This window comes from Mustelus asterias, unplaced genomic scaffold, assembly GCF_964213995.1.
Source record: "Mustelus asterias unplaced genomic scaffold, sMusAst1.hap1.1 HAP1_SCAFFOLD_181, whole genome shotgun sequence".
Taxonomy (NCBI): Eukaryota; Metazoa; Chordata; class Chondrichthyes; order Carcharhiniformes; family Triakidae; genus Mustelus; species Mustelus asterias.
In genome coordinates this window covers 294912-313064 of record NW_027590180.1, presented here as the reverse complement: position 1 = coordinate 313064, position 18153 = coordinate 294912, and the positions used below count along the sequence as shown (strand labels likewise).

General features: G+C 39.0%; 1 protein-coding gene across 1 annotated transcript in view; it reads left to right on the top strand.

The window, feature by feature from the left end:
* The first annotated feature begins 641 nt into the window (after positions 1 to 641).
* Positions 642 to 18153, top strand: part of gnl2 (G protein nucleolar 2) — a 30911-nt gene continuing 13399 nt past the window's right edge. Inside the window, exons 1-8 of the mRNA XM_078203482.1 lie at positions 642 to 1052; positions 1865 to 1959; positions 5624 to 5763; positions 10623 to 10807; positions 11805 to 11871; positions 13067 to 13225; positions 14096 to 14209; positions 17523 to 17651. Of these exons, the coding sequence (XP_078059608.1) occupies positions 1030 to 1052; positions 1865 to 1959; positions 5624 to 5763; positions 10623 to 10807; positions 11805 to 11871; positions 13067 to 13225; positions 14096 to 14209; positions 17523 to 17651 (912 nt within the window). The 5' untranslated portion in view covers positions 642 to 1029. The remainder of the gene's footprint in view (positions 1053 to 1864; positions 1960 to 5623; positions 5764 to 10622; positions 10808 to 11804; positions 11872 to 13066; positions 13226 to 14095; positions 14210 to 17522; positions 17652 to 18153) is intronic.

The following is an 18153-nucleotide window of genomic DNA, read 5'->3' as shown; positions in this document are numbered from 1 at the left end:
GTTGGAGAAATAAAGATTGGAACTATAAGAGTATAGTCTGATTCTGAAGGTGGCACATACTGTGTCGTGCTTACGCCAAGTGGATTTGAATGATTTTGGTAACATGAATCAGCAGCATAAAGCTGTCTAATTTGTTCACCACCTTATCTGTTCTTCTCTATGCTTGAACCAAACTTTAAAAAAGTGAGCACTACTTGAGATTAGCCTCTGGGAATGAAATAGATGCCAATCATTAATTGAGTCACTAGGTTTTTGGGAGTTTTCAATTTCTACAGGTTTGTTGGAAAGAAATTATTTGAAGTAAAATTCTGAAATGGCTAACAATGTTCTTCAATTTGTGTCTTCCTTGTTCTGTAAAGTCATAGTTTGGTCTCTAGCTAGTCATAATATACAAGTTGGTCACAAGATGTCACATGCATGGATATGAGCTTCACAGCTCCAGGGACCTGGGTTCGATTCCCGGCTTGGGTCACTGTCTGTGTGGAGTTTGCACATTCTCCTCGTGTCTGCGTGGGTTTCCTCCGGGTGCTCCGGTTTCCTTCCACAGTCCAAAGATGTGCGGGTTAGGTTCATTGGCCATGCTACAAATTGCCCTTAGTGTCCTGAGATGCGTAGGTTGGAGGGATTAGTGGGTAGATATGGGGGTAGGGCCTGGGTGGGATTGTGGTCGGTGCCGAATGGCCTCTTTCTGTACTGTAGGGTTTCTATGATTTCTATGGTTACAAGATATCACACATGCAGGGATGCAAAATGTCTTTAAAATTTTAGAATGTTCTACAGGATTGGTTCCTCTTCGTTAAAACATAATTCAACGTCACTACATTTATGTTTCCTGATTCAAATGATTGGGTAATTCAGAATTTGTTTTTAGTGGTAAAAATAACAGAGTTATCAGACTGTGATCCATATAAATGCAGTTTGAAATGCGGTCAATTGTGTATAATTTATTGGTACTTTTGACATTATGCAGATCGGCCCAAAGATGCAGGAGGCCACAGGAGGGACCGGGCAACTATCAAGCGCCTTAATATGTACAGACAGAGAGAACGAAGGTAGGTGTCCCAATTATTTCTTGGTGCAAAAGTTCAATGAACTAATTGTAGAATTTATCTTAAAACCCAGTCTTCCTATTCAAAATGACGATGCAACTCCATAATTTGATTTCACCAAAACTTTATTGGTCTGCTGTATCTTTGTAAAAGGGTGAGAGGCAAGGAAGGAGGGAGGAGTGGGATATTAATAGGACCCTGGTAAACTCCAGATTTTGACATCAACTGAACAGTCTAGGGAAAAAACCTCCACAACTTTCCATGATTCAAGTAATGGCTGATGCTGTCACCTTAAACACAAACACATGGTGCTGCAGATGTGGGTGCTTGTTTGAATGTTCGCAACATATGTAGATATCAGAGATCTGCACTATAGCTGTGCAAATTTAGTGACGGCAGGATGGAGGGTCTGTTGCAGCCACCGCACGGCAATGTTGACAGAGACCTGGTTGAAGATTACTGGGTTACATTAAGAACTCAGCTGTCAGGTAAAGTGGGGGTTTGCCAATGTTATGTTTTCTAACATGATCTCTGAATGTGTGTCCCTACAATTAAAATATTTTTCCATCAGGATGAATAATGGTTTATTAAGCCATACTCGGTAATTGCATCCTTATGGCTTATCCACTTAGTGGTTTTGCTTCAGTTTCTGTTAAGGATGTTAGAACTCAGTTTCCAAATTTTGTGATGGTGCGTGTAGCACCATCTGCTTATGAACATATCTATGAATTACATTTTTTCATTTCTTCACTGTGTAGCAACTTCCTTAGCAGTGTAAAATCTTACATGTATGCCTATTTTTTTTTCCCTCCAAGAAACAAAGCCGGAAAGGTTATCAAACCCCTACAATACCAGTCAACAGTTTCATCTGGCACTGTAGCCCGTGTGGAACCAAATATCAAGTGGTTCGGTGAGTTCACATTTTCCATGCAGAAAGAATGCGGGTATAGGATGCGCAGACTCTGCCAACATACATAACATAATGAGTTGACGGCACAAATCATTGCAAACGAGTATGATTTGGTTTGGAGGGTAGGTCTTATGAGGAAAGGTTGAGGGAGCTGGGGCTGTTCTCTCTGGAGCGGAGGAGGCTGAGGGGAGACTTAATAGAGGTTTATAAAATGATGAAGGGGATAGATAGAGTGAACGTTCAAAGACTATTTCCTTGGGTGGATGGAGCTATTACAAGGGGGCATAACTATAGGATTCGTGGTGGGAGATATAGGAAAGATATCAGAGGTAGGTTCTTTACGCAGAGAGTGGTTGGGGTGTGGAATGGAGTGCCTGCAGTGATAGTGGAGTCAGACACTTTAGGAACATTTAAGCGGTTATTGGATCGGCATATGGAGTACACCAGGATGATAGGGAGTGGGATAGCTTGATCTTGGTTTCAGATAAAGCTCGGCACAACGTCGTGGGCCGAAGGGCCTGTTCTGTGCTGTACTGTTCTATGTTCTAAAGCATGAGAAGGTAAAATCCAATACCAGTGTCTTGTGCTTAAACAAAGGAGACTACAAAGGGATGAGGGAGGTGTTGGCTAAGGTAGACTGGGAACAAAAACTTTATGGTGGGACAATTGAGGAACAGTGGAGGACTTGCAAAGCGATCTTTCACAGTGCTCAGCAAACCTTTACACCAGTGATAAGGAAGGACTGTAGAAAAAGAGATAATCAGCCATGGATATCTAAGGAAATAAAGGAGGGTATCAAATTGAAAGAAAATGCCTTCCAAGTTGCAAAAGATTAGTGAGAACCTAGAGCATTGGGAAATCTTTAAAGGTCAACAGAAAGCCACAAAAAAGCTATAAAGAAAAGTAAGATGGATCATGAGAGTAAACTAGCTCAGAATACATAACCAGATAGCAAAGGTTTCTATAAATATACAAAACAAAAAAGAGTGGCTGAAGTAAACATTTGGTCCTTGAGAAGATGAGAAGGGGGATGTAATAATTGGAAATGAGAAAATGGCTGAGTCATTGAACAGGTATTTTATGTCGGCCTTCACAGTAGATGACACAAATAACATGCCAACATTGATGAGAGGAAGGCTATGGCAGGTGAGGACCTGGAAACTATCATTATCACAAAAGAGGCAGTGTTGGGCAAGTTAATGGGGCTAAAGGTAGACAAGTCTCCTGGTCCCGATGGAATGCATCCCAGGGTACTAAAAGAGATGGTGGGAGAAATAGCATCTGCACTAGTGGTAATTTACCAAAATTCGCTGGACTCGGGTGGTTCCCACAGATTGGAAAACAGCAAAAGTGAGGCCACTGTTTAAAAAAGGAGATAGACAAAAGGTGGGTAACTATAGGCTGGTTAGCTTAACTTCTGTAGTAGGGAAAATGCTTGACTCTATCATCAAGGAAGAAATAGCAAGACATCTGGATATAAATTGTCCCATTGGTAAGACACAGCATGGGTTCATGAAGGGAAGGTCATGTTTGACTAATTTGGTGGAATTCTTTGAGAATATTGCATGTGCAGTGGATAATGGGGAACCTGTGGATGTGGTGTATCTGGATTTCCAGAAGGAATTTGACAAGGTGCCGCTCCAAAGACTGCTACATAAGATAAAGGTGCACAGTGTTATGTGTTATGTATTAGCATGGATAGAGGATTGGTTAACGAACAGAAAGCAAAGAGTGAGGGTAAATGGGTGTTTTTTTGGTTGACGATCAGTGACTAGTGGTGTGCCTCAGGGATCAGTGTTGGGACCGCAATTGTTTATGATTTACATAGATGATTTGGAGTTGGAAACCAAGTGTAGTGTGTCAAAATTTGCAGATGACACTAAGATGAGTGGCAGAGCAAAGTGTGCAGAGGATGCTGAAAGTCTGTAAAGGGATATAGACAGAATAAGTGAGTGGGTGAGGATCTGGCAGATGGAGTACAATGTTGGTAAATGTGAGGTCATCCATTTTGGTAGGAATAACAGCAAAATGGACTATTATTTAAATGGTAAAAAATTGCAGCATGCTGCTGTGCAGAGGGACCTGGGTGTCCTTGTGCAAGAATCACAAGGAGTTGGTTTGCAGGTGCAACAGATAATTAAGAAGGCAAATGGAATTTTGTCCTTCATTGCTAGAGTGATGGAGTTTCAAAACAGCGAGATTATGTTGCAGCTGTATAAGGTGCTGGTGAGGCCACACCTGGAGTACTGTGTACAGTTTTGGCCTCCTTACTTGAGAAAGGATATACTGGCAATGGAGGGAGTGCAGAGGAGATTCACGAGGTTGATTCAGGAGTTGAGAAGGTTGGCTTATGAGGAGAGACTGAGTAGACTGGGGCTATACTCATTGGAATTCAGAAGAATGAGGGGAGATCTTGTAGAAACGTATAAGATTATGAAGGAAATAGATAAGATAGAAGCAGGGAAGTTGTTTCCACTGGCAGGTGAAACTAGAACTAGGGGGCATAGCCTCAAAATAAGGGGAAGCAGATTTAGGACTGAGTTGAGGAGGAACTTCACACAAGGGGTTGTGAATCTGTGGAATTCCCTGCCCAGTGAAGCAGTTGAGGCTACCTCATTGAATGTTTTTAAGGCAAGGATAGATAAACTTTTGAACAGTAAAAGAATTAAGGGTTATGGTGAGCGGGCGGGTAAGTAGAGCTGAGTCCACAAAAAGATCAACCATGATCTTATTAAATGGCGGAGCAGGCTCGAGAGACCAAATGGTCTACTCCTGTTCCCAGTTCTTATCACTGAAAGTGCTCGCAGTGATCACTGGCTTTGGGTGGTCGGATCCAGCAGGAAAATCGCTGGCTGGGGTTTTCCAGGAACTGCAGCTAAAACCAGTCTCTTGCACCTTTGTGTAACTGGGGGCATCTGAAGCAGTAATACAAGGCAAAGAAATGCAAATAAAGTGGGAGAGGACTTGTTTCTTGTTCAAATTTTTCTAGTGTTTGTACAACCTATAATTATTACAAAGGAACATTTGTCATCTAAATGTGATTTGAGTAATAAGATATTGCACACACTCAACTCCAGAGATGGAGATTATTCATTGGCTCTTCCAGTAATTTAGGTCCTTTTGTTTAAAATAAATACAAGGAAGAAACATTTTTGGGGCCTGTTTTTGTGTGTGGCTTAATATTTTATTTTTAACAGAACAGAGTGATACATTAAAAACTTAGTAGCTGGAGTTTCTGGGAGTAAAGGAATGAGGGAGCTGAGTGAATAATCAACCTAAGGTGCTTCATAGATGTTTCAACTGTGCATATGAATTTAACATTTCGCTCTCTTTGAAATTGACCTTGCTAATGATTTTATTTATTGTCCCATGGCTTAGTGTTGACGCGCTGAATGATAAAATGCAAACTTACATCCAGGATTTCCTCACTTTATAAGTGCCTGACCTCAGTCTCTCAATCAGATGAAACACTGAGTTCAGGAAATCAATTCTGATGGAAGTGTCACCCACATGCCAGCGGCCTGATCCAAGAGTAGTAACTCGGGAACCGATTCTGTCTGATCTTTGACACACTGAACAGATATTTTTCTGAAACCTGACAAAGGGCTACTTTTTTTTTTGAAAAGTAATATAATGGTCTCCTTTTTTTTTGGTTTGTGAACAGGTAACACTCGAGTCATCAAACAGTCATTGCTGCAAAAGTTTCAAGATGAGATGGGCAGTGTTATGAAAGACCCTTATAGGGTAGTTATGAAGCAGACCAAGCTTCCAATGTCTCTCCTGAATGACCGAATCAAGCCTCATGTAAGTTGCTTTCTTTTGCTGATTGTGTAGAAATTTAGGAGCCTGGTGATCAGTTGGTAGCTGTTATTGATAACATATTTTGATTTCTTTTCAGCTAAGCGATTGTTAATTGCAGTTTTTAATGCAGCACTGCATTTAAACTGAAATGGAGAAACATTTTCAGCATCTGGATTTCTCACTGTTTATGCTTAAAATTCAAAATCCAGAAATATGCCCCAAAAAAAGATGCTTTGGTTCTTTTTTTGTCTGTCAACCTACATTTGTGTCTGATTTCTTGACGATATCGAGTGTCAAGTAACTCTTAATTCTGTCCAGTTCGCTGGCTGTGGTGATGCAAATTTTGATGGCATACTCCTCGTGCTGACCGTGTATTCAGAAGAAAGTACAGCATCAAAACGTTTGTCTTATAAATTCTAAGTAGGAATCTAAAAGTTAAATAGGGAATCCTATTGAAAAGAAAGCTCAAAACACCCTCCCGAGAGGCTTAAAAGCAGTGCTGGCTGGAAATAATTTAAGCTCTGTTCTTTTAATCAGCAGTGCAATTTGTGGCTTTTGGACTTTGTATTTTTCAATGCATTTTTATGTAAGGCTGTTCGGCAGTATCATAAGCTTTAACTTTGTGACAGTTATATGCTGTTTGAAGTCGCATTCAATATTAGGTATAACTTCCCTTGAAATGAAGCATTTTATCCTGATGCAGTCACATTTGGAATGATTCAAAAGAACCTTTAGAACTTTTGAGGAGATGCGTGACTAATTCCTTTAAAGCAGAGTTTTCTTTCAAAGGAATTTGTGGGATACTTCTAAGATATTTTTGCCCTTGAGCATCTGCCACAGTTTAATCAAAAACATAAATAAGTAAAGCATTCTGATCCTTTCTGGCAAATCTTTTTATTCAACAGTCATGGAGGTCCTTTTATTCTTTCATGGGGTGTGGGCGTCACTGGTTAGGCCAGCATTTGTTGCCCATCCCCAATTGTCCTTGAGAAAGCTGATAATGGTAGTCTGAAATCATTGTGAGGTGTGTATTTTCAGGAACGACAGTGTACTAACTGCCCATAGATTTTTTACACAGAGTGGTGGGTGCCTGGAACTAGTTGCCGGGGGAGGTAGTGGAAGCGGATACGGTAGTGATACGGTCTTGACAAGTACATGAATGAGATGGGAATAGAGGGATATGGTCCCCAGAAGCGTAGGGGGTTTTAGTTAAGTCAGGCAGCATGGTCGGTGCAGGCTTGGAGGGCCGAAGGGCCTGTTCCTTTGCTGTAATTGTCTTTGTTCTTTACGAGACAGAACTATGCAGAAAGCTGATATCAATAGGCAGAGCTGTAATTCAGATTTTTAAATCCGCACTTAAAGCAAAGTCCCTCTGGTAATTGTAAAATAATTTTGCAATATTTGCACTTCATACTAAACATGTGAAGATATTTTTATTGCAAATTTAGTGTGTGTGAACTTTTACAAATGTAGAGTTTTGCCCTGTGCCAAATAACGATCTTCTGTACTGTACCTGTATGCACACTACAACTTATTTCAGAATTGGGTACTGAAGTGGAAGCTGCCTTTTCGCTAAGCTTCAAGTTAGCTGACAGATAAGGAGTCTGTCAGGCCCAAACAGTATTTTGATCTGTAGGCTAATGACGGTGCAAAAGCTTTGTCCCAAATGCTGCTGCAATTAATGATCATCAAAATATTGAGAAATGTGAGAGGCCTGGTAGTGGGCAGCTGCTCAACAAGCGCGAGATATGCTGGTGAACTTCATTGATTTGTCTTTACAGTAAGAAGTCTCACAACACCAGGTTAAAGTCCCAACAGGTTTATTTGGTAGCACGAGCTTTCGGACCTTTGCCCCTTCATCAGGTGAGTGCTGATGAAGGGGCAACGCTCCGAAAGCTCGTGCTATCAAATAAACCTGTTGGACTTTAACCTGGTGTTGTGAGATGACTTATTGTGCCTACCCCAGTCCAACGCCGGCAACTCCGCATCATGATTTGTCTGTATTCATTGAATATTTCTTGGACTAGAGTATGTATGCACTCTTCGTTGTGTTTTTGACTTCTAGAATTAACACTTGTAGTTTCTGGAATTGCATCACCCAAACTTCATGTTGAAATCCATGAAAAATTGTTATTCCAAAAATGTTGAAGAGTATCAAACTGAAAAGGATGTCTTAACCCATTGTGGAGTAATTTTATTTTTAAAGTTTTTGTGCCATTGGTAATTTGCAATGTATTTTTCTCTGTGTGTAATTAGCTGACGTGTAAATAAACCTGACCATGCATTTTGACCTAAAATGTAATGCTGTGTTACCATATTAAAATGCAGACAGAGGAATTTGGTCTTGAAAATGTTATACGCTAATTCGGGGACAATGGTTAGTTCCGTGACGTGCCATTCCACTTAAAATATGTATTGAAGTTGCGTATTTTCATTCAGAGGAGACTGTCCACTATAGTTTTTTTTCTATGTAGGCATTCAGGGCCTTATTTTACCATTTTAATTCGAAGTGCTGGGCGGACTTGAAACTGTGTTTCAGATCCGACTTTTAGACCCATTCTCAGGCGCCCCCATACACACTCCGCCTGAAAAAATAGCAGCGATTCTGAATCGCGCTGTAGAAGCCTGTGGGCGGGGCTTAATGCGTCCGATGAAAGCCTGGATGGAATAGTATGCAGTGTCTGTTACTACAGTCTGTAAAGATTGGTCACGATGCTCTCACCAGAAAGTGTGCCCAATGTCTTTGAGGAAGTCTTGAGTTTGTAATGATAATCAGATAACTCAGAATTAACCAGACCAAAAAACAATTGTATATTTATGATCCCACAAAAATGTCCCAGGCACGCATTGTGTTTTATAATAATTTTTCAAAAAATGGGGTAATAGTGTTGAGGTTAATGTTATGCTTTTGGCAGACTGTAATTACAGATGCAGTTCAACACGGGAATGGATGCAGGTCTTTCAGCCTGTGAGCCTATTCCTGCATTCAAAGAAAGCATTTAGCTTGGGTTGAGACTACTCCATGAGATAGGTCTTGTGGTGTTGTCAAGAAAAACTGTATTTCTATTCATTAGAATAGAGGGATATGGTCCCCGGAAGGGTAGGGGGTTTTAGTTAAGTCGGGCAGCATGGTCGGTGCAGGCTTGGAGGGCCAAAGGGCCTGTTCCTGTGCTGTAATTTTCTTTGTTCTTTATATGAAAGATTTATTAAAGTAGATAAACTTGGAGGAAAGAGGACATTGCCTGGATATCAGCTTTCATTTTTCCCTATATAAATCCCACTGCTTACCAACCAACAGTTATAATTATTAGGTCTAAGTGTTAATTTATATTTGTTACTTTCGGTGAATCTTCCTCTCAAATGAGTTAATATCCATCATGTGACTGAAATTCCATCCTCACTTAATTCCAGGCAGCCTGTTGCATCAGTACACCGGTAATGTGATCTGGAGCGTGCCGTTCATTTTCATTTGATCCATTTCTATTTATTATTCATGTCGTATTTGCTAATGCGCTTATCATTTGTCTACATTGACATTTGTTTCACCCTACAATTTTTCCCAACACAGTTTCTGGGCAGGATGAAAGCTCTGCTCTGGATCTAGAATGAGCATTGATCTATGGTTGAAATAAGGAATTAAAGACTTTTAGATAGGCTATGCTGGCAGTATCTCAGTAGTTGTGGAATCTTCCTCCAAAGTTATATCCCTCACATTCCAAGATATCGACATCTTTTTTATGTTTGACTCAATGATTTTGATTTTAAAAATGATGAGAATTCCCCAAGTATGAATTGCTGTTTTTGCTCCAAGGCTTGCTTGACTTGACATAGATAGCTATTATAAAAACATTTTTTTCTACCTAAGCCATAGTTTATTTTAAAGTTTATAGTCAAAGCAAAAGGTGATTGTAAAAATTCCCATGAATTGAGCTAAAGCAGATGGAGAAGTTTTCAAATTCCTGTGATGCTCCTCCAGCTAAGGTTGGCAAATTTGTATAGTAAGTTTCTTAACATCTTTGAGTCTTAAGTTCTTGCTTCGAATATTCATCTTGTTTATAAAAGCTGACAGCGTTTTCATTCCTCTGGGAAATTAAATTAAATGGAAATTTATCCATACCGAAGATGATAAATATTTTTTTTTCCTCCTCTTTTCCCTGCTTTTTTGAAAGTAACAACTTCTACAGACTCAGGCACTCCTTGTGTACCTCAACCAAGTGATTGTTCTTTGTATATGAATTTGGATGATGTGTTGGAAAGCTGTTCAACTGTAGAGGGAAAGCAATCAAGTTCATTTGTTTTCTCAAATAATATCCACTGGTGCAGTTTTCTCAGTGAAGTTTACTTAATTATCACGAGTGTGAATCTTCTATTTCGTTATCTTCCTGAGACAATGGGATGGATAGATAGGTTTTTATGCTGACTGGTAATCATCCCATTGATTGAAAATTAGGCAGTTTCTATTGCTTGTTGCTGGGTCCACTCCACCTGACTGCTGTTTGTTTTCCACGTTAGTTAACTGTTAACAAAGGAAATTTTAGAACTTGAATCATGTAAATTCAATTAAAATAATGGTAGAAAAACCATTTTAAATTGGAACTTTCTTTTAGACAAGTATTCACTGGAATGTTCATCAGTGAAATCTTAGTTTACCCTATCAATTGCAATTTGTAATTTCCCATATTATCCTGATTAAGATCAATTGTGAGTTTCCTGAACCACATGCCTTGGTATGCACTTTGCAGTGAATTGTTCAGTGAGCTTGGGTGGGGTAGTCATTTTTGAGTATGTTGACGTTACTATTTGGGCAGGTATGTATCTGTTTCAAAGTAATGAATGCTTAAAGGAAAATTATTTGCTTGCAGAATTCAAAAGTACATATTCTGGATACGGAGACATTCGAAACAACCTTTGGTCCTAAAGCTCAGCGAAAGAGACCTAATCTTAGTGTGTGTGATATTAAGAGCCTGGTGGAAAAAGCTGAAACATTGGCAGAAGAATATGATCTAGAAAAGGACCGAGATCTGGTTGTGGAAGATACTGGAGTGCGGTGAGTGAATCCTGGGACCTCTCCTGTTAGCATGCACTAAAGTTCAAAAGTTTATTTAGTTTATTTATTGGTGTCACAAGAGGCCTTACATTAACATTGCAATGAAGTTATTGTGAAAACCGTAAAACTAATGTAGCTCTTGTTTTTTGGATATTGCAGATTTATTATTGGAGTTTTCACCATACCTTGAGAACACCCAAGTATTTTTGTTCATTTAAAAGTCTGAACTACTTAAATATCTTAACAATTGTACTCAAAATTTAAGGGAAAAAATACTTTTTGGTCATTCAAAGCTTCAGTGTGTTTTTACATCTTTGTTGTCTATGTAAGTCATGGTTAAATACTATATTGCCCTAGTTACATTTTCAGAATTTACTCTCTGCCTCTCATGAAGAAAACCTTACAGTTGCTGCAAAGGCTGAAGCAAATGCTACATCTCATCTAATACAGTGCATTATATCATTACTATGCTGGGTAGGAGTGGTAGAATATGTTATAGCCTAAGTTTTCAATTTCATCTGGCTGGTTATGGGAAAGGTTGCTAAGTGAAGGTCAGTTGTTCCCTAGTGTACAGAAAGTGCCTCAGACTCACTTTTGAGCAATATTTGTGTGCTTAAGAGCACTATTTGTCAATATTTGAGTACTGGTTCAACTTTTGGTTACTGGGGGGATACTTTTTATAATAATCAGGGTGATTTTATGCTTTTTAAAAGAAAATATTAATTTTGAGTTGTAGGAGCGCTGGTGAAATAGACATTTATTGTCTATCTGTACTTGGCCTTAAGTTGGAATGGATCATCTTGAACTGCACCAATCTATGTGCTGAAGGCATTCCCACAGTGCATTCGATAGGATGTACTCTGATTTTGTTCCGTCAATAATAAAAGAATGGCGATCAATGCCCAAGTCAGTGTGATGTGTGATTTAAAAGGGAAAATGGGAGGTTGACTGTTGTACCATTGGCGATTAAGCACTGTCGATTTCAACTTTTGTTTAGGGATGAAGTCCGAGAAGAAATCTTTAAAAAAGGACAATCCAAAAGAATATGGGGTGAGCTCTACAAGGTATGTTATTGATGAATGATATCAGTGGGTGTTGTATTGGGCATTGGCAGTTAACATGATTTTAAATGTTATTGTAAACCAAATAGTCAGATGTTTGCTATCAACAAAATATTCAATACCAATAAAAATGTTAGTGGAGACACCTGTGAATTGTATACTGCCCATTGTGAAACATAGAATCCCTACAGTATAGAAGAAGGCCATTCAGCTCATCGAGCCTGCATGCACAACAATCCCACCCAGGCCCTATTCCCGTAACACCACGTATTTACTCTGCCAGTCCCCCGACACTCGGGCAATTTAGCATGGCCAATCAACCTAACCTGCATATCTTTGGAGTGTGGGAGGAAACCGGACCGTCCGGAGGAATCCCACACAGTCATATAAACTGTTCATTTTTTCCCTCAGTCTGTAAATGAGTTCAGGTGATTTCCCTGGACAATTTTCTGATCTGTTTGCATGATGAAAGGTCAAGATGCGATCATAGAATCCCTGCAATGCAGCAGGAGGCCATTTGGCCAATCAAGTCTGCATCGACTCTCCAAAAGAGCATCTTACCTAGACCCAGCCTCCGTGGCCAATCCATCTAACCATCTTTGGACACTAAGGGGCAATTTAGCATGTCCAATGCACCTAGCCAGCAAACCCTTGAATTGTGGGAGGAAACCGGACCCTCTGGAGAAAACCCACGCACACATGGAAGAATGTGCAAACGCCATGCAGAGTGTCCCACAGGGCCAGAATTGAGCCCGGGTCCCTGGCGCTGTGAGACAGCAGTACTTAACCACTGAGCCACCATACCAAAATACCACACCAAACTGAGACTTGATTGAAATTGAAAAGCAGAATGCTGTGGATACTGGGAACCTGAAATAACTGAAGATGCTAGAAATACTCAGCGGGCCATGGACCTGAAACATTAATTCTGTTTACGGATGCTATCTGACCTGTTGAATACTTCCAGCATTTTCTGTTTTATTCGATCTTAATTATGTCTTTATGGGTTTTTTCCACCAGTTTTATATAAAAAGTACAAATGTTTTGTCATTTTAATAATTGTACACCACTTAATAAATATTGGAATGGGATATAATGGATGGTTCAGTATAGGGTTGAGGATTAACATGTTTCTTTGCCTGAATGTTGGAAAATATAGTTTTCTTTCTACCCTTTTAACAAAAAACATTTTTGTTAGGTAATTGATTCATCGGATGTTATAATCCAAGTGCTGGATGCCAGAGATCCAATGGGAACACGCTCACCCTATATCGAGGCTTACATAAAGAAGGAAAAACCATGGAAACATTTGGTGTTTGTGTTCAACAAGTGTGACCTTGTACCTACCTGGGCAACTGTAAGTTTTTGGTTTTAATTTTGCTTAAAAATTCAACACTGGAATATGATTACCTTTTTAACATGGGGAAAGTGCCATCTTCTGGTACCTGTAGTGGGCGAGCTCAAAATGCAAACTCTCAAATGGAATTGTTAATTCTAAATCCTGTTCTGACTTTTCTTTGAAAGCCTTACTGCTAAAATAATGCAGTGTGTCACCAAGATAGCTTATGGCAAAAATGTTGTTTCAGTTTCAAAAATATCATACAAGACATTTTTGTTGTGCTTAATACATTTAGTATTTTTTTGTAATTCTTTATCAGGATGATTCTTTAGTCCATTGATCAAGTGTTAGTGCCATAGAGTCTGGAATTCCCTAGGAAGTGCAAGTGAGTTGAAATTACACTGTGATATTAGCAATCTGGTATGTTGTGAATTGGTGACCTTGCAAAACTATCATGAGATCAGGAAACTTGTCACAGTACAATCAAAGTCAGATCCTCAAACAAAATGATAGTAGGAATGAAGCGAAGATGTTAATTCATGAAGTGGGGATCTGTGAATTTCTTTTTTAGTGGAGTGGGTTTGAGACCTAATTTAAGAAGTTTTTGGCCTGAGTTTGGACACTCTCAGCATTTGAGCAGACCAGTTCTAAATAAGACGGTGATGAATTAAAAATACTTTAAAAGCTTCGCTGATTATTGAAAATAGTTGAAGCATTTAGCCAATGCAGCAATCGATAGGATATTATTTCACATAGGTTTGGAATGAAACTCTGCGATATTAGTTGGCAAATTTTATACAGTGAAATGTTAAAAGAATGATTCTATATATGACGTGTTTCCTTTTGACACAGCATTAGAAATGAACAGTTAAATTCTCTGTATCCTAGAAACGATGGGTTGCAATCCTATCACACGAATGTCCAACTCTTGCCTTTCATGCCAGCCTCACCAATCCCTTTGGAAAAGGAGCTCTCATCCAACTTTTGCGACAGTTTGGGAAGGTAAGAAGTCTTTATACAAATAAAATACTGACTTTGACATGAGCACCAAGTTTGCGGAAAGTTAAACTCACTTTGCAAGTCTGTTGTGCATGATACTAAATGGATACGTGTTGGATAATACACATTTATGGGTCTTCTCTTTCCCTGTATAGCATCATGTAACGAGATAAGTATCACTGTAATTAAGATTATACAATAGGTTTATGGGAGATTGTTCTTTCAGTCCCTCAAAATCTGAAGTAAGATTGTTTCATTTGTTCTGTGACCAAACTAAAGATGGATCGTGTTTGGTGATTATAATACCTGGTGAACTAATCAGACTTTGTTTTTGATTTACTGAAAAGTCCTCATGGCGCCTGGTGGTGAATTGTGGTGACATTACAAATATAACAAATAATCATAATTCAAAACATAATTATAGGCAAACATTAAAATAAGGATTATTATGAAAGCCAGGCTTACCTTCTCATCCAGACATGCATATTTAAGTTGTTTCGGCTGAAGATGGGCCAATGCACCAGTGCAGAAATAAAAAATGGCATGACAACCCAGATCAAGTGACTGAAAGAGGAGTGACATTGCCAACAAATGTCCCAGGCAGCTGGCAGGAGAGAGGTCCCAAAAGGCCTTGGGAGAGGTCCCAGACAGGACAGGGACAGAAAATGGTCCCGTTCAGTTAAAAAGAGAGGAACAGAAAAAAGGGGCTCTAAATAGAGAAAGGGTAATGTTTAGCAAATTTTAAATGGAGAAGGCTCATGAGAGGTCTTGGTAATTGAAGAGAGCTAAAGATTGAAAAAGGCAGTCAAAGGTTAGTGGCTCTGTGCTTCAGACCATTGCAGCAAAGGTATCCCTTTGGAGGAGTAGTGTTCTGCTTGGTGCAACCAAAGAGCTGAAATTGTGCTTGTGAGTTGGTCCGTGAATGCACACTTGGGAATCTAGGGGAACGGAATCTGAGGAGAAGAGATTGCAACCCTGGGACGTGGGCCATTATTAATGCTGTCTGAGTTTGAGCAACTTTGGAGATAACTCCTGAGAGAGATAGAGTTTGTGAGATTGGTTGACTCACAACATTACTGACATCTGGTAAGGTTATTGAGAACTCTATGGACTCTGTCTCAATCACATTTACCAATTTTTGTGCCATGTGGAGTGTTCAACCACAGTCCACATATTAATTCACGTATACCTCCTATTAACCCTGAATACTTGCTTATAGGATAAATATTGTAAATTGTTTTAACTTTCTGACCCTGTGAAGTTTATTTTTGTTTGTTCAAAACCCGTGGAATCTTGTGGCTTTACCCACTGAGCACGTGTCTTGAATCTCAAACTTTGACTACTTCAAACAAAATGTTATTGGTCTCAAACCAGACCTTACCAGCATCTTGGGGTTCGGTCTATGATAACGGTATAAAATAATAAAAGGAATTCACAATTATGAACATTTTGTATTTAAATAGTTACGTGTTGCAAAATGCAAGCTGTCTTAATTTGTAGAATAAAAATGAAAGGTTTATTGAACTCAACAATTTGTAATAAATGCCATGTGCTGTATATTGTCAGGTTGAGTTTATTAAGTTCTCAATCATTTGCATGCTATTCATGAATTTTATAAAGTAGGGGATTGGGGTGCTTTGTAGTCTATTTGTTCTATATTTTATTTGTGGAATTGTCTTTTATCTTTGATTCTATTGCATGTTTACTTTTGTGTGGCTGTGACAAAAGATAGTGGCAATGGGAGATAGGATTCTAGAGTTAGCAGGCAGGTTGTGATAATTGCAAAGATTTGATGTTATTACCTTTGCAATAATTTTGTAACATATCCTTCAGCATCTTCTTCTGTTCTTCACAGAATAGGTGTGGTTTACTTAAGCAGACTGAGTCTCTTATGAACTGAAACCTGTGCCCTGGTTCATGGTGGAATAGTACCCTCCAAGTTAACATGCACTCGCTTTAGTGTTGAATGTGGGATATCAGGTGTCATGCCCACTGTTTATTCCTCTCCCTTCTGAAAGATGGAAATTACCATATATGACAGACCAATGTGCATAGGCCAAAACTACCTGGGCAGTTTTTACTTACAGGGTAATTAATGTACAGAAGTTTAATATTGCAAGATACAAATCAGTGTGACGTCACAGTAGATTGTGTTTCTACAGCCTTTGACAAGCAACTGGATTTTTACATGTGTATTTGTAGATGACGCAAAACTTGATTCACCACAGAGACCAGATCTCGTTCCAGGAATAAAAGCTGAGAAATTCTCCTGTACCAGAATGGTCCCAAATCCTTTAAAGTCAGAGTTGTCAATCACTCATTCTAAAGACACAGTGCTGCAAGCTGTTGAACAGATGCTTGAACATTGAATATCCTCCAACAAAAACTATACTGTGCTTAAAGTCAGAACATAGAATCATAGAATCCCTACAGTGCAAAAGGAGGCCATTTGGCCCATCGAGTCTGCACCGACCACGGTCCTATCCTCATAATCCCATAACATTTACCCTAACACTTAAGGGGCAATTTAGCATGGCCAATCCATCTTGCAGGCTGGTGCCTGTTTTTAGTAAATTAGAGATTTGCTTTGGGAGAGATGTGTAAATTGCTATGGATTATTTTTTCTACTCTCCTGGAAATAAAAAGTAAATTTTCATTGGAAAGGCAGTCCCATCCTGCATCTGAAGAATTTCTTGGATTTCTTCTGGCCAACAAGTTGAAAGCCTACCTGTGGAGTTAGTAATGGATCGGCACTCTAGTTTATGAAGATTAACGTGTTATTCTGGTTTCCTAACTTGATGAAATTAGTTGTTTCTTTCCTATGGAAGTTACAATATTGTTGCTGTATCGGTGAGGATAACTTTTAACACAAATGTTTGCATTTGGTGAATCAGTTCATAATTGCCAAATGCTCTTCTAATGGGCTACCAAATCTTACTGCTGCATTTAAGAATTTGAAAATGGAACAAAACTGTAGGCTTGCGCTAACTTTTTTTATTGGTCTGGGCTTACCACTTAGTACAATATTACCTTTCTTTTAAATCTTGGAGGTTTGTTTGTTCTTGTTTGTGACTCTCTTTCCACCACCCACCCCCCACTCCCTTTCATCTTTCCTCAAAAAATAGGCAAAGAAAGAAGAGAGAAATTTATTTTATATGGACCTGCAGCTATAGGAGGAGTTTGAGGATGAATGTATTTTACAATTTATCACAAAAATCCAGTGCTTTAATTTTAAAATTGTTACCTATCCTATAATTTAGAGCAAATTAATATTGTAAATACTTTGTACGCAATTTATCCCCCTTTTTTTAAACAGCTACACGGTGACAAAAAACAGATCAGTGTGGGGTTCATTGGCTATCCTAATGTTGGCAAGAGCTCTATCATTAATGCACTTCGATCCAAGAAAGTCTGCAATGTTGCGCCTATTGCTGGTGAAACAAAGGTATGTGTTGTAGACCTTAAGATCTTCTGAACTAAAACTTTGAAAGTCTAACCAAATGTAATAACAGGAGAAATTGAATCAAAGACCTTGCTATGTGTTTGTGCCTATTAAAGCTTTATGTCAAAGCTTTTAGCTTTGTCTTGTAACCAATCAGAGCACACTTGCCAACCAATCAGCAGTCTCCTCCCAAGCAGTTTAGCTGTTGTTCCCTTTACTATTGATATCAGTGTGAACTGTCCTGAAGAGTGCAAGATGAAAAACTTTGACAACATGTCCCTTTTTTCAGTTAAATACATTTTCAGCTTAAATACATTTTATCTCTGTCAGCCTGTCCAGATATTTCAATAAGTGTAATAATCATGTCATAAATATAATTTGCTCTGTGCTTTAATTACTCACGGTCAACATTACAATTGAATGAACTGGCCTTGGTTTTGCAGATGAGTGGTCATTTCACACCCTCAATTTTTTTTTACAAGACTGATTAACAAGAAATAAAAAC